Source organism: Hakea prostrata, chromosome 7 (assembly GCF_041222555.1).
Source record: "Hakea prostrata isolate BN-2017 chromosome 7, UWA_Hpros_2, whole genome shotgun sequence".
Lineage (NCBI taxonomy): Eukaryota > Viridiplantae > Streptophyta > Magnoliopsida > Proteales > Proteaceae > Hakea > Hakea prostrata.
In genome coordinates, this window is record NC_142606.1 from 23,500,299 (window position 1) to 23,523,723 (window position 23,425).

At 36.7% G+C, this 23,425-nt stretch overlaps 1 protein-coding gene and 1 pseudogene across 1 annotated transcript; both read left to right on the top strand.

Annotated features, from left to right (window-relative positions):
* Nucleotides 1-12,212: 12,212 nt before the first annotated feature.
* On the top strand, nt 12,213-14,065 carry LOC149010675 (ubiquinol oxidase 2, mitochondrial-like). The gene is made up of 4 exons (XM_089161985.1): nt 12,213-12,679; nt 12,805-12,933; nt 13,037-13,525; nt 13,758-14,065. Exons 1-4 carry the CDS (start codon nt 12,317-12,319, stop codon nt 13,815-13,817), a joined length of 1,041 nt encoding a protein of 346 aa, XP_089018111.1. The 5' UTR covers nt 12,213-12,316; the 3' UTR covers nt 13,818-14,065.
* A 1,656-nt stretch (nt 14,066-15,721) lies between these two features.
* LOC149010676 (receptor-like protein EIX2) lies at nt 15,722-19,639 on the top strand (annotated as a pseudogene).
* Nucleotides 19,640-23,425: the final 3,786 nt, after the last annotated feature.

The following is a 23,425-nucleotide window of genomic DNA, read 5'->3' on the forward strand; positions in this document are numbered from 1 at the left end:
TTTTCATTTAACCCTAATTATCTCGTTGTTTGAGATAATTCTTGTCATTGGTAATGGATTATTTTATTGATTTGGTATTTTTGAATTTGCACCTGCTTCTCCATTACTTTAGACCTGCAAAGTCGTCTGTAGGCGAAGGCCTGAATTTTGTTCCATTAGTTATGATTCTAGATGTAGTGTCTATAGTGAGTGCTCTTTGTTGGGCTGTTGAAGATTGCAGCTTGGGGACATTTCCTAGTATTTGGAGTTCTGATGTGGTTATCTGTGATCTGAACCGATGTGAGGTCTAAGGTTTTTTTTTTTTTTTTTTTTTTTTTTTTTTTTTTTGTGGAATTGAAATCAGGAACAATGCTTGTATAAAGCAAATGAACTCTTTTCTTATCCAACAACCACATCCTCTCCCATTTGGAGGGCACGACCTGAGCTCTTTATTTTTCGGCTCCGTTGTCGGATGATTTCAGTAATCTCCTAGATAGGGTGAAACGAGAAAATGGATCAAAGTCAGGTAAAGTGAGGGTCTCCATTTTATAAATTTATAAACTTTTAAAAACCTTGAATTAAAAATAAAAAGTTATATTTACAATTAAATTCCTACCTTTCACACCATTCGATTGCCTTTTATACATGTGACAAAATCTTCACCATCAGCAGCTGGTAGCAGCGCTGCCGCACATAAAAATCCGTCCATCTTCGCTTCCATTTTTACCCAGATTGATAACCCCGCACCACACCGAGGACATGCTGTTGCAACTTCAGAATAATGAACATTCATTGACTTCATCAGCCTTTACTTCAGCATCAGGACCCAGGTATTTCTCTCTATTGTACTCGCTTTGATTACTGACTTGTTAATTTATTCATACTTTGGTTAGTTTGATGCTTCCAGTTTTCTTCGAATTCTTCTACTGTTAGTGTAATATTGTTCCTTCTGCCTTTTTATTTTAGTTTAATTTATTTATTTTTAATATTTGTGCTGTTTGCCGTTTTACTATTTCTACTATGTCTTCTTTAAGTCTTTTATCCGGCCGGAAATTCTAGTAAATCTCTTAATTGTATCTGCAAATTTGTTAGAGATTACTCTGTTGATGTAGTTTTTTTCTGTGAGCTTATGCTGATTAATCTTTCTTCGCTTAGTCTCCCAAGCCCCGTCTGTTTCTTTAAAACCATCGCTCGTATTCCTTGTTGTACTGGAAAGGCAGGAAGACAAGGTGGTTTGTGGGTGGTAGGAAATTCTTGTCTTCATTTTTCTTCTGTGAAAATTCTTCATCGTATCATTGCAGTCGACTTGACTTTCGATCAACATAATAAAGGAAAATGAAGAGAAGAGCTCACCCAAAAAAAAAAAAAAAAAAAATGGAAAGAAGCCTGTGAGCGCCTTCAATTCTGGCAACAGCTTTCTGATTTCTTGAGTCAAATCTGAGACCTTTTTTAATATGGGGACTTCAATGAAACTCTGTCCCCTTCTGAAAAAAAGGGAGGAACACCTTTTTATCTCATTTCTTCAGGATCTTACATTAATAATCTCATCTTCTATAAAGAACTGATTGATCTCCCTTGGAAAGGTTCTTACTACTCCTTGCTAGACTTGGGTCCAATAAACATAGACACAAAAGCCACATACATATTTGAACGATCAATCCTTTGAAACTATAATTATATTTTAGAATCGTGGCCACAACATCAAGTGGGGGGGGGGGGTTTGTAATCCGATATTGTACAGGTTGTTTCCACAGGATTTTGTGTAAAAGTATTTTGTACGGGATTAGGTGTTTTTAAGGTTTTTGGGCATTCCTGACTCAGTTGAAGTAACGGATAGAGGAGATTTCACTCCTTTGAGATTGATTTTGTGGATTTATAAGGAGATCAACAGACAAGTTTTTTAGGTTGATAACAAGTATGAAGGGCACAAATTAGGTGCCGGTGAAGAGTTTTAATTTCTTCATAAGAAAATTTTAATGTTCATAATGATTTCACCTTGTGGCAACAATCGGTGAAGAACATCCTTACGCGGGAGGGACTGCAAAGGCTCTCAAGAAAAAATTAGGAAGGCTAGAGGCGATGAAAGAAGACGAGTGACAAGAGTTGAGAGATCTAGCAAATAAATTGTATCTTGCGGATAATGTTCTTCATGAAGTCATCAGGTTGGCGGACCCAGAGGAAGTCTTTCTCTTGAGTTCTTTGATGAAAGGTGCTTGAATTTTGCAAACCACCTTGAAGATAGCCGTTGATAATGTCTCTCTACAATCACTCATCTCTGTGTATCCATCACACATTACCGCATGACCCACATCCCCTTCAGGAGTGCAATTCCTAATTGCGATCATTAAAACTAGCATGGCATACATCTTCACACCTGGGGTGTCCCATACAACTCATTGCCATTGTATGACGTGATATGGCTCCACCTCTCCTTCTGTCACAGCCAACCCCTGGAGATCACCGCCACTCACCAAATCCAAAGCGAAAGTCACCCGCTTTTTCCAAATTAGCCCTTGTTCGGTACCTGAACAACCTATAAATTCCGTCTACCTATACCCCTTACTTGAATGTCAACTGGAGCTCCACCTATTTCAACACTCCCTGCCAGCCTATATAACTTACTAACCATATTTTCCCGATCGATCACAACCATGGATCCTCTTAAAACCTTGAAAACTCTACATTTAGATGACCATCCAAAACCTTTAGAATCTAGAATACTAAATGAAATCAGATTCTTCTTTAGATTTGGCACATGTTTAACTCCAATTAAAGTTCATATGATCCGATCAAACATGTGAATCCGCATAGTCCCAACTCCGACAACCCTGCTTTCCGCATTATTAGTCATCTTGATAGTACTACCTTCACATGCATGCATGATATATAGTAAACTGATCCCTGATTGAACACATGTGAAACAAACACCCATAGTTTAAAATCCAAATTAAAGTATCCAACCTGATGATGAAGTCAAAAGGACATCATCTCCTCTATCATCGCCTCCATAAAACAACAGTAGATGATTCATCACTCTCCTCGTCCTTCCTTTTTCTATCCTCCTTACGCGTTGAACAATCCTTCTTCATATGACCTTCCTCTTTGCAATAGCAATAAGTTATTTTGTGACCAATAGACTTCGACGATCCCTTGACTTGCTAGGCTCCTCCATTATCCCACTTGATCTTCTTCAACTATAACCACCCCTTGAAACCAAGGCACTACTTTCATTTGACTCCCTATCACCGCGATTTTTCCACCATGTTTCTTCACCAAGCAAAAATCTCGCAGTCCAAAAGGTCACAAGGACCGTTTCTTCCTTGACTCTTCCTTGATCAAGAGTCAACAACCCACAAAATCACTTGCACCATCCAGAACATTGATCCACGACAACAAGATCTTAATTGTTTCTAACAACCGTTTGTCAATGACTAGAACTTGCCTACTCTGCTCCCACTTCCTTTGGATCCCTCAACTCACGGAGACATTATCCACCAGATACAACGCGTCTTGCTAGATCCCTCAACTCTTGCCACTCATCTTCTTTCATTGCCTTTGGCCTTTTTTTTTATTTATTTTTTCTAAGAACGTTAGCAGTCCTTTCCCACATAAGGATGTTTTCAAACCATTGTTGCCACAAGGTGAAATCGTTATGACCATTAAAAAGTTTTATGAAGAAATTAGAACTCTTCACCACCATCTAATTTGTGCCCTTTCATACCAATCATCAACTTGAAAAGAACTGTCCATTGATCTCCGTATGAATCCACAAAATCAATACCAACGGAGTGAATTCTCCTCCATCTGTCACTTCCATTGAGTTTGAAATATCCAAAAATCTTAAAAACACCTAACCCCATACAAAATACCTTCATAAAGAATCCTATGGAAACAACTTGTAGGGTACTGATTTGATAATAAAAATAAATAAATAAATAAAAATCTTTCCTTTTTTGCCTTTTCCTCCATCGAATTCTTTCTTTACGGTTTTCTTCCCACATTCCACCTCTCACTCTTTTTCAATCTTTTTTTTTTTTTTTTCCCCTTCTTGTTTTGGTTCCATGCACCCATCAACTCAACTTTTCAACCTCTTAACCCATTTTTTTTGCTTCAATCACCCAAAAGAGTTAATAAAAAAACTTCAAACCAAACATGAAGTAAACTTCTTCCTTCCCGATGAACAGAACACTTACCTTGGCCGCCACTCTTTTTTTTCTTTTTCTTCTCCAACGATCTAAAAACTAGTCGCCTCCTTTCACTTTCACTAAAAAACAGCCCGTATGTAGCACTAAACGAAACCCCCGTCTTTTTTTTTTTTCTTCCAATCGAAGCAGCTTGATTGCTGACAATCCTAGCCAAACTTTTTTTTTTCCCACTGATCTAATCCGATCTAACAAAGCCAAAAAAGAAAAGGAAAAAAAAAAAAAAACTTCATGATTCTAGATCTAGAATCGTACATTCGATCAATTTATTGAAACCTTTTTTTTTCTCCTAGCACCTATCCTCTCCTCCCTGCATCTTTGCACACCTCTGACGAAAATCCAGTAAACCTTGCTCTGATACCACTGTTTGTAATATGGATGCACAACTACGAACAAAGAAGAACACAAGCAAAATGCGCAAGAGAAATTTAACGTGGTTCGGAAAAACCATGCCTACGTCTACCAAAGAGAAAATATCTCACTATTTTAGAAAACCTCACATTACTCTCACACCTACAAAGTGCTACCCTTTGCTTGCCTTCTTATTACCTAGGTTATCTTACAAAGACTATTTATAGGGAAACCTAAAACCCTAATCCCAATATAATTATAATTTTAACACAGTTCTAGTAATTGACCCAAATTCTGTTTTAATAACAAATAATACTACTAAAACTATAATTACATGGATCCACAGAATGCAAGACACCCAAACCCAACAGAAGTCTCATTCAAGAGAAATTAAATTGTTTTTGGCTTCACCCAATTGGATTTCTTTTTTCCCAACCCTGACAGGTCTCAAACTTCCACAATAAGTTCAAATCTCAATCCAATCCATCTACAACTTAACCCTAAACCTACCTCCTACAAGAAGTAATTCCATTTCCAATTAGCTTGGCAAACTCACCCCTAGTTTAATGGTTTCTTAAGGTCTTCTTGGACCTCTCTCCCTATTGACTCTTAGCAAACAAAATTAGTGGCTCTCTCAATAAAACTTTGAAGATGGAACAGAGATGTCTTTGGCCACATAGAACATCTAAAAAAAATTCTCTTCTCACTCTCTACACTGTCAAAGAAAATAATGATGAACCAAACTCTACTTAAACTTTAAAATCAAGTGGGTACTTGATGTTGAAGAGCACTTCTGGAAGCAAAAATCTAGACTAGATTTTATTAGAGTGGAGATAGGAATACTAAATATTTCCACTCAGTGACGCGGATAAGATCTGTTAAACAAGATTGAGTTTTTTCAACATGAAACAGGTAAGATCGTTACTAACACAAGGGATATATAGCTTTTGAATTTTCAAAATTTTTTAAATACCTTTTTTCATCATCTAGGCCAATGGATCCCAGTTGTGTGGAAGTGCTCTTTGATCCAATACTATCTCCAGGGACTCTCAATTAGTTAGTCTACCGCCAACTATGGAAGAGATTGGACAGGTACTCACCCAATTTTCACCCCATAAAGCTCAGGTACCAGCCTGGGTATGTTTTCATAAAACATATAGGGAGTCAGTTCTTTAATTCAGGCCACCTACCTTATAATTTAAACCATACCCTTCTAGATTTGATTCCTAAAGACTCCAATGCCACGTGTGACACAATACGTACCCTATTAGCTTATGTAATGTAAGCTACAAACTGATTGCCAAATTACTAGCAAACCGAATGAAACCTTTGTTGCACAAATTTATTTTCCCTTTCCAAGGAGCTTTTGTTCCTAAAAGACAGATCTATGATAACATCAGCATAATCCATGAAGTTTTTAATTGCTCGAAATCTAAGAGAACTATAGACACAAGGTATATTGCTGTTAAACTAGATCCCTCTAAAACCTATATATGACAGGGTGGAATGGGGATTGGTGTTTTAGTTAGTTAAAGGCCTAGGCTTTGGTAACCACTTCACCAACCTCATCCAAACTTCTTATTCGACTTCCTCATTCTCCATCAAAACAAATGGGCTGCCATTTGACTTCTTTGAACCTTCGAGAGGCTTGAGATAAGGTTGTCCTTTAAATCAATACCTATTTATTTGTGTAATGGAAGTACTTTCTCGGATATTAGCTTCTTATAGAGAGCTCAACTGATTCAAAAGGCATTAATAAGATAGGAAAATACTCCCTTAAGATAACACATCTCTTTTTTGTTGATGATGTCTTCATTTTTCATCAAGCCACTACAAATGATTTGCATTCTCTAAGGAGCGCTCTTGAATTCTTCTCCGCTTTGTCAAGATGGAATATACATTTTACCAAATTAAAGTGGGATTTTTTTCAATACTAATGTTTCTTCTTCAATGCATGCCCACTTGTCTCAAATAATCGGGATCCTTGAAAAGAAAGTCTCTTCGAAATACCTGGGAACATACTTGCTTAATTCCCAATCCTGGTCAAGAGATTTCTCCTTCTTGATTGACAAAATGATTTTCAGATTAAGCAATTGGAAAGCACAAACTCTTTTTTATGCAAGTAGACTCGTATTAATTAAATATGTTCTTCCCTCTTTATCAACTTTTACAATGGGTTGTTTTGAACTACTTGTTAGAGTCTGTGACAAATTGGATAATATCATATACAAATTTTGGCTAGGTACACCCTCTTCTTCCAAAAAATTATTTAAACCAAAAAAAATCCCTTCTTTTCAAACGAACCATTGAAGGAGGGCTGGGCATCCAACCTTCTAGAACCCAAAACCAAGTTTTTTTACTTAAACAATGTTGGCGCTTGATATCTGAACAAGAAACAATCTGGGCTAGAGTCATTAAAGGAAAATATTTTCCCCATACTTCACCCTTTGATGCAAAGACACTAAAGAAGAAAGGTTCTAGAATCTCAAACAGCTTAGCTTCCAACTTAAACCTTTTGTCAGCAAGGAAATAGGAAGTGGATTACATAATCTTTAGTGGGATCCTTGGCTTCCATCTTTAAGAAACAAAACTCTTCCTATTTCTTCTCAAGATAGAGTTAATATTAGATGGGTTTCTCACGCCATCTTAAATGCCACCTGGAATACTAATCTTTTATCATCTCTTCTCCCAACTCAATTTGTCTATGAGATTGCTCAACATAGGATATCTCATGATTTTTTTTTTTTTTTTGGGTAGAAGGATATCTAATGATGATGATCAATGGCATTGCTCCCTCACTCAAGGCTCCAAATTCTTCACATGGAAAGTTGTTCTTTATCTTGTTCCTTGTGTTGGGGTTACCAAAATATGAATTTCCATATTTTGGTAACTTTGCAATGGATGGCGAAAATGGAGGAGTGAATCCAATCATCTGGCTTGATGGAAAGATTTACTTGACAAGTAAAATCACTCAAAGCAGTCAGGATCGATCGCCTCTTGGTGGAATCTGGGTTGAAATTCTTAGTAAATCATGTTCTCTCTTCTAGCAGTAACGAGCAGTAACATGTTCACAATATCAACCCAGATTCCACCAAGAGGCGATCGAAGATTTGACAAAGCAAGTCATCTATACTCTGCTTCTCAATAGTCATCTATAAATATTGAATTCTATTGGTAATTGGACTCTCCTACAAAGGCCCATTCCACCGTTAAATCGTAACTAATCTAATGGTTCATATTAGAACATAAGTTGAGTATGACTCAAATACCTCAACAATAAGTTGGGTATAACTTGAGTACCTCAACACAAGTTGGGTATGACTCAAATACCTCAACACCTCGTTCTCATTCTACTCGAGTTAAGTTTATTAAGTTGTGGTGCTCCTTTCATAAAAAGTTGAAGGCACGTTACAACCTAGATATGAACTATTTTGTGGAGAGTGCTCACGCACATATTCCTGTTAATTCATAATTAGGAAAATGGATCCCCATCCCAATAACCTATCCGATTTTTAATAAATATGATGAAACTATCTGGAATGCTTTCCTTAGCTGTGAATTCTCCAAACATATACTAGTAGCAAGTCCTCTCAGTATTCGCACTGAAAAATAATGGTTGCTTTTATTTTAGATGCATGTATTTCCTGATGTGAGGACCTAAAATGGAGTTATTTAATGCTATATGTACTGGTACTTCTCTTATCTTGCTATCGACATTTATATTATATTTGGCAAGCAAGAAATTAGTTTGCACACTATACCAACTCACACAAACCTACAAAAGTCCTCTGCATAGAAAAGGGAAAACAAAATAGATGAAACCAAAATCAGTTGTTAATTTGGAAACAGAAAGTAGATTCTTCTTAATTTCAGGAACAAGCAACACATGTTATAATGGAAGAACTAAATTACGAACAGAAACAACCCCTAATCCATTATGGGTTATAGGAGACCGAGCACCATTGCCAACCATAAAGAGCAAAAGAAGAAGACTTTTAAGACGAACGAGGGAGGAAAGAGTACCTAGATCAAAGGTGACATGATTTGTGGCACCTGAATAAGGGAACCACCTGTTATCCTGAGAATCATTAATTTGCATTGTTGCCAAAGCTTTGGGTGAAGAATCATCCTGATATGAATGATCAAATCGATTCCAGCATTTAAGAGCATCATGCCCTAATTTCTTGCAAACTTGATGTCGCTCAACAAAATTAGAAGAACCTTGATTTTCCTTATCAGCCATTATAGCTTTAGTAATTTGGGAGAAGCCACGGTTTTGAGAGGAAAAAGAACCATGACCATAAGAGCAGTCACCACGACCAGACCTTCTCCTCCTCCAAGCCGATTACCACTACGACTACAATCATCTTTCTTCATGGTCTGAGTAGAAAAAGCAAGTGTTGTATTTGGTGATTCTCCAAGAAGACCTTTATTTCAAAGATCATGACTCTGAAGCAGGGGAATAACCTTAGCATAAGAGGGAACATGGGGCTTCAAAGTTGTTGTTGCAAAAGATTTGTAGGAAGGTCCTAGATTTGTGAGTAACAGAAACACCTTTCTTTGATCTGGGACTACCTTTCCAATTGAAGCTAATTGATCACAAAGGGTTTTGAATTGAATCAAGAAATATAAAAGAGGAGTTGGATTTGTCTTGCACAAGAAATGAAGTCGAGAAAAGAGTTCAAACTCCCTGGCTTCGGAAACTTGAGAAAAAGAATCAGAAAGTGCTTTCCAAAGATGTTACTCCTACAACCAATCCAAGAACACCTTCACTAAGAGTCCCAATCTCGGTGTACCATCCTTTAACAAGTCAATTAGTGTGAATCTAGGCTTGATAAGAAGGATTGATGTGTTCTTCATTAGTATTGTTCCTTAGCATTCGATCAGGAGCTATGATTTCATTATCAATAAAACAAGATCTTGACCTTCGATTAGAGAATGAATTTGAATCTCCCAGAGGAGATAATTTTCAGAAGGAAGCTTTACTATCACAAAGTTACCAACGTTCAGAGAACTAAGGTATGGAAAAGAAGAAACAGAAGAAGAGGAAGATGCCATGACTGTGGAAACACAGATTCAAGAACCAAGGTCACACAAGAAAAGGGGAGATAGAAGAAGTCAACCCTAGAAAAGCTTATACCATATAGAAGAGGTAAAATAGAATAGATTTCATTGAGTTTTGAATGTGTACATCACAATAGTATTCATAGAGATTATACACGTACATGTGTCTCTACATTATATACTTTTAATTACTGGATTTCTGCAATGAGTTTAAAGCCACCTGTATTGGAATCATAGCAAGAGCCATTCATTTGCCACTCACAGCACACACAAGAATAAGATCCAAGATATTTCTACCCCTATCGCATCTCTTATCATTTACTAAATGTAATATTGTGTTTGGGTTGAAAAGCTAGCGTTGGGGTTCCATTCTGATCCACAACAACAAACTTGTAAATAGTAGTAGATACCTACACTTTTGAATCTAATGAGGCAGCGATTCTGGAAGGTTTTGTGGCAGGTATACTGTATACACCAAGCAAAATCAGAACACTGCACAACAACTTTGGATTGAAAAATCGGCAAAATTAATTGGTGGAGTTAACTATAAGTATCCGTGGCCTTTTATCTACTACCCATGCGTGTTTAGTTAACTCATGTTCTAGAGAATGTAACCTCATGTTCTAGAGAATGTAACCATAAGTACCTTTCCCCCTGCAATGTAAACATTTGGCTGTAGACTTTTGTTTGTTAGTAATACATTTTTCATCTTCATAAAAAAAAGTGTTAAGTACTTGATTCTTAGCCCCAAAAAATAATAAAAAAAAAAAGTGAAAAGTGAAAAATATAAGTTCTTACAAAGGAAGGATTCATAAGACGGTGTAAATAATTTTTTTTTTTTTTTTTTTTGAGGTTTTTTACTTGTGACTCCCTTACGTGGGGCTTAATTTTTTTATAAAATTTTTCTTAAGTGGAAAAAATTACTTAGGAGTCATATTCTAATAATACTAGATAGTCTTTATTTATTTATTTATTTTTTGGTAGAATACTAGTTAGTCTTTTATTTTATTTTTTAGGTTAAGAGATGTTGGTGATTATTTACACAAAGATTCAATTAGTGTCAATTAAGCCCAAAATGAAATGACCAAAATACACTTCTAAATATCAATTTCATAAACTAATCTCTCCAATACTACTCTTATCTCGATGAAAGGAGACGAGTAATCTTTTTACCTATATTTGAGTATGAGATGAGACAAAAGAATAATTTAATAACTCGATATTTAAAAATGTATTTTTGATAATTTCAGTTGTGTATAAAAAACTATTAATTTTTAACACAACAACAAGAGTTTCATCCCCACAAAGGCAACTAAAAAACTCCCCTTTTCTTATCTGTTTTCTTTTTCAATTAAAAGTTTGAACGGAAGAATTTTCAAAAAATAATTTCCAATTACGATAGTACTTTATTACGAGTCCGAATCCTCACCCCATCGGGGGAGCACAGCTTGCTCCCCAACTGTTTCCCAACCACACAAACACGTGGGGCCCACAGGTAAAATTTTGAAATTATTTTTATTTTTTTCAAAAAGTATTTTTCACCTGTGGGTCCCACATATTTGAGTGGTTGGGAAGCCGTCGAGGAGCAGTCTGTGCTCCTCGACGGGGTGAGGATCCGAACTCCTTTATTACACCTTGTTGACCCATTCCCTATGAGGTAATAAGGCTTATGTCATCTCTTAATCAGAAAACCCAGGGATGAGCAAGTAAGTTGAGACTTTCTCCAATGTGATCTAGAATATAAGTTTTTTCCGATTCAAATTGGTCAGATTTCAATCACTCCACTTCCAACTGTAGAGGGTTTGAATTTGAATAAGTCGTCAACGGTCAAATCCGATTTGTGGTCCTTATTGGTCGTTGTCTCAATTTTCAATTTCTTGTTGGATTTTGTTTTCTCCTTTTCTCTGCCAGAAAAAGAAAAAAAATATATTTTACTTTTCTTAAGCCCCACGATGTTGAAGTATATGATTCTCCCATGTTTCAATGCTCAACTTGGTGTCTTTGGACATCTGAATCATGCCAATTTCCAATCGTCCGCTGGAACAAACTTAAGAAAAGACATGCCGTTGAACAAAGACTAGAGACCGAATAATCTTTACCTCTTCCGTGGTCGAACCGAATCAAACGGTTTAGTCTAGAATCCCAAATCAAAATTGAACCAATAAAAATCTAAATCAAATTGGACCAACCCAAATGCCAAATTAATGGGTATGAGGGAATGCGAAGTAGGCTTTGCTCTAAGCGTGTAGCCAAAGCTATTGCATTGTCTCCCTTTCATTCCTATTTCAGGCTTGATCGAAAATCTATTTGAACAAACCCGGGTTGCATCGACCAATTCAATTAAACCAGAATAATCGATTGCACCAGAACCGTGTCACATTTTTACGAGGTCCAAGTTGTCCAACCGCTAAAGCCCAAAAAATTGACCACGACGCCTTCCTCGAACGCGTCACTGGAAGAAACTTGGAAGGCAACATTACACATCGAACGAAATGTCTTCAATCAAAATGTCACGTGCGCCAAATACCATCGTCAGAGAACCTCAAACGCTAATATAAACTCTCCTTCAAACCCTACCAACATCGTATTCTTCAAAACATATTTTCGAGAAAAAAAAATCTCACCTGAGTTTTCCAATATCTTCTAACATTTCCTTCTTTGGCTCTCTCTCTCACTTGCACTGAGTTTGGAATTTGCGTTTGGGTTCTGAAGCAAAGAAGATGAAGGGTTCGAGGATGACCGGTCTGCTACTAAAGCAGCTCGGACCACGGCTCTTTTCCACAGCAACCCGGGGTGAACCGGCTACAGCAATTCTGACGACGGGGACTTCTGGTAGTTTCTTCCGCACAAGTACCACAACGGTCATGCCGGTTCGAACCAACGTTGGTTCGATCAGGTTCCCAGCGATTGGTTTACGGCATGAAAGTACTGTGCCCCTGAAAAACGAAGGGGAAGAGAAAGAAGTGAAAACCGGTTCAGCCGGTGGTGGACCGGAGGAGAACGCCATCGTCAGCTACTGGGGGATATCTCCTCCTAAAATCACCAAGGAAGATGGCACAGAGTGGAGGTGGAGCTGCTTCAGGGTATGTTAAAGTTTTCCATTAATTTTTGTTTCAAAAGATACATAGATGGCTATTTTCGTCTTTTCAATTTTATATAATAATTTAGTTATAAAAATCATTAACATTTTTGGTTTTGGGAAGCGAAGCCATGGGAGACGTACAAAGCCAATGTTTCGATCGATATGAAGAAGCATCATGTCCCAAATAATTTCTTGGATACATTAGCTTTTTGGATCGTCAAAGCTCTTAGAATCCCAACTGATCTCTTTTTCAAGGTATTACTTGTATATCTTTTCATTTATAGATAAAAAAAAAATTAATTATTAATAAATTTCAATGTGAAATGACATAATTAACCTTGGGTTTCTCCTGCAACAGAAACAATATCATACCAGGGCTTTCTTGCTTGAAACTGTGGCAGCCGTGCCCGGCATGGCTGGAGGAATGCTTTTACACTTGAAATCACTAAGGCGATTCGAACACAGTGGAGGTTGGATTAAAGCGTTGTTAGAAGAAGCAGAGAATGAGAGAATGCATCTAATGACGTTCATGGAGATTTCTCAGCCAAAGTGGTATGAACGAGCTCTTGTGTTTGCAGTTCAAGGAGTGTTCTTCAATTCTTACTTCTTGGGTTACTTGATCTCACCCAAGTTCGCTCACCGAGTCGTGGGATACTTAGAAGAAGAAGCCGTTCACACCTACACAGAATTCTTGAAGGAACTTGACAATGGTAATATTGAGAATGTCCCAGCACCTGCTATTGCCATTGATTACTGGCAGTTGCCGTCGGATTCCACGCTCCGGGATGTCGTGACTGTTTTGAGGGCTGATGAGGCTCATCACCGGGATGTTAATCACTTCGCGTCGGTAAGGATCTCAACCTTCTTAATCTTGTTAATAAGATCTAAGCTTTCAACTTCAAGGGTTAAGCTCAGTTGGCAAAAAATCAACGCTTCATAATATGAACCAAGAGCTTAAATCTCTTTTGAGCTAGAGGCGAAGCTTCATCGTATATTTAAATTACATAAGAATGTAGTCGAGAAACATATAAACTTTATACCATCGATCTTAACTGTGAATTTAATTGATTTGGCTGCAGGACGTACACTACCAAGGACTTGAGTTGAAGGAAGTTCCTGCTCCCATTGGATATCACTAAACTCGTGCCTGATGGAGGGAATTTTTTTTACTAATTTGAAGGACAAAGAAAAAAAAAATTGTTTAATTGAATAAGATGTCGAGGTATTGTAATTGAAACTTTTTGTTTCAACAAGTATATATGGTTTTGTTATTAAATTCTTATTTATCCACATTTCTTACTGTAAAAATGCATATTAATTAATACAATTTATTACTTTATTATTTTATTTTCATATTTTTTTTTCCCCTGAAAAATGATGCCATACTTGGTAGATAAGGCTCCCGCATGCACTTAGTGCAGTATTTTGAATCAAAAGACATTAAGAATCTTTATTATGGACGTTCTGTTTTGTCTCTGCTTATGAAAGGTCAAACCGAGGGTAAGCAGTACAACGCAAAATGCTTTTCGTGGAGAAATAGAAGGAATAGATGAACATGCATCATACGTGCAAAATCTAAGAAGATACCACACGAATATTCTACCATCATAAGTATTAAAGAATCAATACATGAAATTTTAATGAACGTACGTAAAAGAATTTATAGTGAATAGTATACTATATTGAACACACACATGGGTTTGTTTTTTCGTGCTATATCAATGGTTTTCATAGAAGGTGGTGAAATGATGTCTTCAGCTGTTACGTATCTAGGACGTCAGACCAGTCCCAAGGACTGGAGCCCATAACCAACAACTGAAGGTGGTGTAGATGGACAAAAATTCAAATCCAAGACCTCTTTGGACTTACTGCCTCTCTTTATGAAGTTGCCACCATTATGTTAGAAGCACATCCATTGGCTTGATCTTCTCCAATGATATAAAAAAGAATCTTGTTAAATTATACCTTCTCCATATACCAACTGTGATATCGGTTAGTTGACCAAAGAGAACTAGATCTTCTAAGAATTGTTTGCAGAATTTTTAAAACCTGGACAAAGATATTGCAGATTCGGTCCAACATTCAAAATGATAAGACTGGACCACAAATCATGTGAATCGCATATAGACTTCAATACTTTTAAGAAAGTCATGATAAGCTCTATGCGTTTGTTAATTTTGTAAAGCGCTTTAAAGTCAAGCTAGTTTAAAATTGAGCAGGTTATACTGGAAAATTCAGGGGATTTTTATCAGGTCAAAGAAATAGACAATTTATTTTTCTCTTGATGAAGGACACATATTCATTAATTACATCTAAATATTCAGATTAAATTAAAATAAAAAATTTGTATCCTCTAAATCTTACTTCAATTTTTTGATGTGACTGATGGACACGTGTCCTCCATCCAGAAGAAAATGAATGGTCCAATTTTTTGACAGAAATGGACTTGATAAAATTTTGAAAAAATTTCGAAAATCCGTATACTAAGACAGCAACAAATCCTCAAACTCCATGACTCCCTTCTCTTTTGCTCAATGGTAACTGAAAGTGTATTTGATTATTATCGCTATTGTGTTTGAACTGACGTGTACAGCTCAATTAACACGCACTAGGTGGAGAGCTTGTATATGGGAGAACCTCTGATCTTAAGGAGATCCAAAATCTTACTGAGCCAACCCTGTGGGTGTCATGATAAAATTATTGGAGAGAAATCCTTTTCAATGCCACTTTAAGAAGATGAAATTCACTATTTTCATGGCTCTCATCTGAAAGTCATTGCACCCAAAAAAAATAATCCAGAAAGACTCAAAGTCAGAAGTAAAATCTATTTTCATTAATGCCCACCCATATGGCTGGCAACTTCTATCAAATTTCCACAGCTGAATCCCGTGTGAGCCGTGAGCCGTGAGCGTCAAGTTGCCATATAAAATAACACCTCAGTAGAAGTTAGGCAGTAATGATAGTGTAGGCATGTCAGTGTGTTTACATTATAAATATCATTTGGTAAGAATAAGAATCATCCAATCTATTAGTAGTTGCATTATTTGATAAGGCCTTAGGATGGGAAGTTCAGTTGCTTTTACATCCATTCATGATCGGTTTCTTCTTCTTTTGTTGTTCCAGCTGCATGCTTTTGATCAGTTCTCTATGCCTTGCTAGCAGTAGCTGCATTGAAGAGGAGAAGCAGGCACTGCTTGAGTTCAAAGCTGATGTAAATGACACAACTTCTGGGCGGTTTTCTTCTTGGATCGGTGACAATTGCTGCTCATGGAGAAGTGTGGGCTGCAACAATATCACCCGCCATGTCATCAAACTTGACTTAAGAGGCCAAGTTGAATACGAAGAGGCAACGAGTCTTGATATAAATGGTGATCTATCTACATATGTTGGTATCCCTGCTAAGTCTTATTTCAGCGGCAACAAGATAAGTCCTTCACTGCTCAAACTAAAACACTTGAATTACCTGGATCTGAGCTTCAACAATTTTCAGGGAACCCATATTCCAGAATTCATGGGTTCACTTGAGAACTTGATGTATCTCAATCTCTCTTGTACATCAGTAACAGGAGCTATTCCGCCTCAACTTGGAAACTTGTCAAGATTGCATTATCTTGACCTCCAATCCTGTGATGATGAACTGACCATCAACAACATTAAGTGGGTCTCTGGTCTACCTTCTTTGAGGTACCTAAACATGGATTCAGTGAGGTTTTCAGGCACATCTTCCACTGATTGGATACAAGCTGTTTCAATGCTTCCTTCTCTGGCAGAACTTGATCTAACAGGCTGTCAGCTTTCAGATGCCCCTCTCTCTCTTCCATATGCAAATTTTTCTTCTCTTCAAGTCCTCAGGCTAGTCGGCAACAACTTTTACTCCTCAATTCCTCCCTGGCTTTTTAATATTTCTAGTCTTACTGTCCTTGATCTCAGCCACAATAGTCTCAGTGGCCCTATTCCAGATACTTTTGCCAAAACTAGTTCTCTTCAAAGCCTAGACATATCCTATACATCTGTTGAAGGAAAGTTACCAAAAAATTTGGGTAATCTTTGCAATTTGGTGATGTTAGATCTATCAAGTTGCGGTGTAAATGGTGAAATTACAGAATATGTGAACAGTTTGTCCATGTGCAGTTCTAAAAGCCTCCTGGAGATATTACATTTTGGGGTTACTGCAGTTTCAGGTCTGATTCCATCATCCATAGGAAACTTGACGTCTTTGACAGAATTGGATCTCTCATCAACTCATCTTTCAGGTAAGCTTCTACCTTCTATTGGAGGATTGAAACCATATCTCTGCTCATCCACCATCAGCAAAAGAAAAAGAATCCCTTTTCTTTCTACTTTAGATTCATGGTAGGAACTCTGTAAAATTAAAACTTCAATTTCAGGTCAAATTCCTACATCTATTGGAAACTTGTCATCCTTGATAAAATTGAACCTCTCATCAACTCAACTCTCAGGTAAACTTTCACTTCCTCATTGAACCTTGTTGGATCTCTCTCACATCCCCACCCCACCCCACCCTCCCTCTCCCCCCCCAAAAAAAAAAAAAAAAAAAAAAAAGGCACCTTTCTCTTTTTGTGGATAGAAGCTAGGACCTCAATCTCTAAAATTGAAGTTTCTATTTCAGGTTCAATTATTAGATCTATTGGAAACTTTCCATCATTGAGAACGTTAGATCTATCTGAAACTCAAATCACAGGTGCTATTCCGTTGTCCATTGGAAGATTGTTGTCATTGAGAACATTAGACCTCCATGAAACTCAAATTACAGGTGCTATTCCAATGTCCATTGGAAGGTTGTCATCGTTGAGAATATTAGATCTCTCTAATACTCAAATTGGAGGTCCCATACCGTTGCTCATTGGAGGACTGTCATCCTTGATGCATTTGGATCTTTCTAACAGTCAAGTAAATGGAACTATTCCTGAATCAATTGGTGAACTTTCAGAGTTGGTTGAATTGAAAATAACTGAGAGTTCCTTGAGTGGTGTTATTTCAAAAGCTCATTTTAAGAATATGAAAATTTTGAGAGAGTTAAATATTGTTGTATCAAATGTTCCAAATAGTCCCTTGGTTTTTGAAATTAATGGGGATTGGATTCCAACTTTTAGTTTGGAGACTATCTATCTAGCTAACATCCATATGGGCCCAAAATTTCCTTCATGGCTTGCAACCCAAAAAAATCTTGATAGTATTACTCTCAGAAAAGTAGGAATTTCAGATACCATTCCAGATAGCATTTGGAATTTATGTGCTCGACAAGCAATATATAATTTGGATCTCTCTCAAAATCAAATCAGAGGAAGTTTACCAAGTTCTTTGAAATTTTGCAATGCTGGTATAGTAGATCTGAGTTCCAATAAAATTGAGGGTCATTTTCCCTTGTGGTCTAATGTAGGTCAGAACGGACCGCCCCACCCAACCCAACCCACCGAACCAACGGAAAAATGAGAAGGCCCACCACAAACACGGATACCGAAACCACCAAAACCGATATGAGTATGTCACTTTTACATTTTCTAATTAATACCCCGCACCGAACCGACCGACCGACCGATATCATCTATTTTAAGAAAAATTTTAAATACCTCATCCGGAAAATTTCCGGATATACCGTCCGTAGCCCGTCGACCGGGCAACGGACGGACGGCCGAGAAATTCGGACGGAACCCACGATCGAATGCGATCGGAGGCGGATTTCGGTTATCCATTTACAGGTCTAGTCTAATGTCACTGCGCTGTATCTTGGGAATAATTTATTCATTGGACAAATTCCTCATAATATTAGTGAAGTTTTAGGATCTGGAGTAAGCGTCTTGGATTTTTCTGGGAATTTTTTAAATGGGAGCATTCCTTCTTCTATATGTCAACTATCAAATTTGGAGCTTCTTGTTCTTTCAACCAATGGTTTATGGGGAGAACTCCCTTACTGTTTGACAAACATGAACTACTTGGTAGTCCTAGATTTATCTAACAACAATCTATCAGGGAAGATTCCTCAATCAATATGTAACATGTCTTCATTGCGAATTCTAGTACTCAACAACAACAGTTTTCATGGCAAGCTTCCTCCATCATTGCAAAATTGCACGTCTTTAAAAAGTATTGATCTTGGTAGCAATGGATTGTCTGGTAATATACCAACATGGATTGGAGATAGTCTATCATATTTGAAACTTATCAGCTTCAGTTCCAACTTTTTCACCGGCGGAATTCCTTCACAAGTTTGTAACCTTTCTTGGCTTCACATGCTGGACCTCTCACACAATAAGTTATTAGGATTCATCCCCCAATGTTTGGGTGAATTGAGTTCTTTGGGGTTAAATGAGACAGGTATTTCAGAATATGGGGGTTATATGGAGCAGATGAAGATAATCCTAAAAGGAAGAGAATTTGAATATAGCTCAACTCTTGGTTTGGTGAATAGCTTTGATTTATCAAGCAATCATCTATCAGGAAAAATCCCAAATGGAATAACAAAACTAGTGCGATTGGGTAGTTTGAATTTATCAATGAATCATCTCACAGGAAAGATCCGAGATAAGATTGGGGATATGCGATATCTAGAAACCCTTCCTCTCCATAAACCAACTTTCTGGTGAGATTCCTCCAAGCGTTACTTCTCTAACTTTCTTAAGCCACTTGAACCTCTCATATAACAATTTATCTGGGAAAATTCCATTTAGTAACCAGCTTCAAACCATTGGTGGTGATGCATCCATTTATGTTGGGAACCCTGGGCTTAATTTGTGGGTGGCCTCTGGCTAATAATTGCTCAATCACTAACACATCTTCACCTCCAACCTATGCCAATGGTGATGAACAAGGAATGGATATGCTATGGTTTTACATAGGCAACATTATGGGCTTCATTGTGGGATTCTGGAGTGTTTGGGGTATTTTATTTATCAAGAAATCTTGGAGGATTGCCTACTTTCGATTTTGGTCATTCTGTTGAATGGGCAGCATTTTGTAAAAGGAAAAAAAAACTTATGCATGGGCTTTGAGGAAATTGATCAATGTCATTTCCACTGCCTTTGTTTTTTATATTCCACCTCATTTTTTTTTTCTTCTCTTCATAAGAATTGAATCCAATTCTTCAACTCTCACCAATGTTTAGAGATGAAATCCATCCCGAATGTGTGGTGGAGGGGTGTGGTAGATACACTACCCTCAAGTGTAGTTGATCATAATTCTAGAGGAATGTATCTAAAGGTTGGAACTTATCTATTTAAAGGATGCCATGCCTTAGTGTATGATGTAAGATTTAATTTTGGATCATTAATATTGTGGTGGTATTGCTTATTCTACAAAAACTTACAACCTAGTAAAGCAACATTGATAAGATAACAACTCATTTCACTAATAAATTCCCTGGCCTGATTCTTGAAGGAATCCTTGTGAATGGATCCGTAACAGCCAACAATCAAGGAAGAAAATAATAGAGAAACTACAACAAAGGGTCCAAAAACTTGAGTCCCTCGGGCATGTGTTTATTGCTCAGTCCATTATTGTAAGAGAAGGTTCATATGGTACACCAGAAATCGGTTTACTAAATAGACACGGAGCTACCAGTGATATTGGAGGACCACAACCAAGAAGTCAAGTCAATATTCAAATTTATTTATGTATTGATGAGATGATCAGGCACATGCAGCTTTCTTATTGTTTCTCAATCGAAGTATTTCTTCATTCTTAAACTGACCAAAAAAACAGATGGTCATCCTTAACCAAATGGAATGAACGAAGGCCAGAAAAATTAACAACTACCTATAGCCCCACATTCTCCCTTTCATATCTGATGATGTAGCAGTACTACATTTTCTGCCAATTGTGTGGAACCCAAAAAGATCTATGCTACAGGAAAACCCTTTCTCTAGTGGGTACAAACTAAGAGAACCATTACACAGCTTCAACCTTGCAATCTATAATCACAGGTCCAGAAGATCTTTCTCCTTAGGGACAAGATAACATGGTACAGAAAGCATCCATTGAAATTCCAATGCTGAAATGACAGGGAATGTGAAGGAGCAACCAAAAGTATATGTATACACAAGAACGAAAAGAAGAGAATTACTTGTCAAACCCTGCAACCCTTTATTCCAATAACAATGATGTATGTTGTGAAAAAGTACAACGCAAGTGTACGTTATCGTAACAAGTAATATAATGATAAAAAATCGATCCCTCGAAGACTATAGATTAAGTACCAAATTAATTATACCAATTTTATTTGAACAAATAATAAGGAAGATAATTATTTTAGACTATATTGCAAATTGAAAGTTAAATTGAAATTATTAATTACTAAAGACCTAGGGGTCAGATTTCACCATAACTAAGCATTCCCACCCTTTTATCCCTCTTTATAATTTGAGAAATATTTTCCTGATTGATAGTCGAGATTCCCTTCCCTATCTACTAGTCTCTCTCAAGTACTAATATAAATTCCCTCAATTACTAACCCACTATATTTCTATGTGGGTTACAACAACTGAGAAATCATTAAATTCTATGGATTCCCATGTAACAACTACACAAACCATGTAAGTAAATCTCTATCCTACATGTAATTCATGGCTTTTACTCCAATGAACTAAACACATAAATCCCCTCTCAGTCATTATGATTAACAAATCGGTTGATTAGTGGCCAATTAATCAAAAGCATGAAGAATAGAAATAAAAACTCAATCAAAGGAAACAATATTCAAAATTATATTGATGAATTCAAGAGTGGGAATTTAAAGATAGGCTACATCTGATCCCTAGAAAAACTAAATTAGTTCATACTCGAAATTAAAAACATTACAGAAGAGTTCGAGAACATTGAAAGAAGATGAAGAAAAACTTATTCCCAAGCTTCAAATCTCCAAAGCCATCTACGTCTTCTGGTTCGACCTCCACGCTCTTCCAAAGCTCCCAAAAACGTCATCCCTTCTTCCTTGGCTTTGCTATCCTTTTATAAATTAATTAAACTCAGAGTTCTTATCTGACTTAACCAATGAGTGTTTTGATGTATAAATCGGACTAACTTAGAGATCTCCAATGCATAATCCCACCGTTGGATATGAAGACCAAGAAGTCGTGAAGCTGTCCTCCAAAAATCGGCTCGATCGGACATCAGATGACCGTCCGATGAAGATCTTGATCAAAACTGGACAGAGACACTCAAAAACGGGATTCTTTGGTCTTTCTTATTTGAATTGGATTCTTCCTCCTCTTTTCCATCAAATCCTAAATAGGAAATAAAACATAGAAGCATGCAAGGACTCATTCTCTCTATGTTTTTTATTTGAAGTAGGACCCTTGCAATAATACCCAGATTTGATTGATTTCCTACACGTAAAAGTAATAAATCTTAATTAGAATTTGTTAGAAAATATATAAAATCACCAAAATTATAGAAATTAAAGGAAATGGTGCAACATATTCATTTTCATATCATATTAGGGTAAATTGATATAAAACAATTGTAAATACATGGAAATATAGTAAATTAATCATATAAAATAATATGCATGAAATCAACTTATCAATGTACCTGGACACTACTTGGGCTGCTCTGCAGCATAGAATCCATCAAATATTGGGATCTGATTTTAGGCTTGTGTCAATATTCAATATATTGTGAACTAGAGGGGAGAGGCTCAAGTGCTTGAATCGTCTCTCTCCCATCTCCTCGTTTTCTTTTCTCTTTCTCTCCTCTTTTTCTCTTCTCTATCCATGATTGGCCTTCAGTAGAGGTTCAGGTTTTGTTAGTTTTTCCATCTATTCATCATTGAAAAAGTTTCATAATGCAGCTTCAAGTTCATTGCAACAATACTTAAAGACTGGCAAAACCGTAAAAGCTATTTGATATAAAATTTCATACAAAATACAAAGATGCTTTGCCCTATCTTGACACTATGAAGGTATAATAACAACTCCATCAGGTTCCATGAAATCCCCACCTCTTAATGCTCACAAGGCATATTGGAAACTCACTAAATTAAAATGAATCTTTTTTTTTAAAAGATAGGAGAGAGAAGATACGGTTGCTACATTTTTCCTAAAAAAGAGGATTTTATTATTAGATCAAATATGTTTAAGGAGGGATGCACAACCACGAAGAAGAACACAAGCAAAACACACTCAAAACAACAATGAATTTAATGTGGTTCAGCAAGATTGCCTACATCCACTAGAGAGAAAGAGATTCTATTGTTTCTTGAGAACCTCTCCATTCTCACACTTGTACAAAATATTGCCCTCTGCTTGTTTCTTTTTCTAATTTATTCCAAACTAGTTATAAGGAAACCCAAAACTCAAACCCTCATATAATTATAATTCTACCCCTATATTAATAATTGACCCCAAAACTCAGTCTAATTTCATAAATAGCCAAAATAAAATTTTATGGACCTACAGAATAGAATACATGACACCTAAGCCTAGCTTTTTCACATTGACTTGAATTCTATAAATCACCATGAAAAAAACTATGTTAAAAAAAGATTAGATATTTTTTCTACCATGAAAAGAATAAAATAAAATAAAAGGATAGATATTTTTTGGCACAGCGAGTCGAGGTGAGATGAAAAATTGAGAACATCCCAAATCTTACGCAGCTTTGGCACGATTTTGATTTTTGACATTTACTTGAAAGGTGATCGCAGTCACATTTGATGTTGGGTTTACACTCGGCAAGTTGGGATTTCGAAAAAGTTATAGAAGATCCGATTAGTCCTCTTCAACGTAGTTCG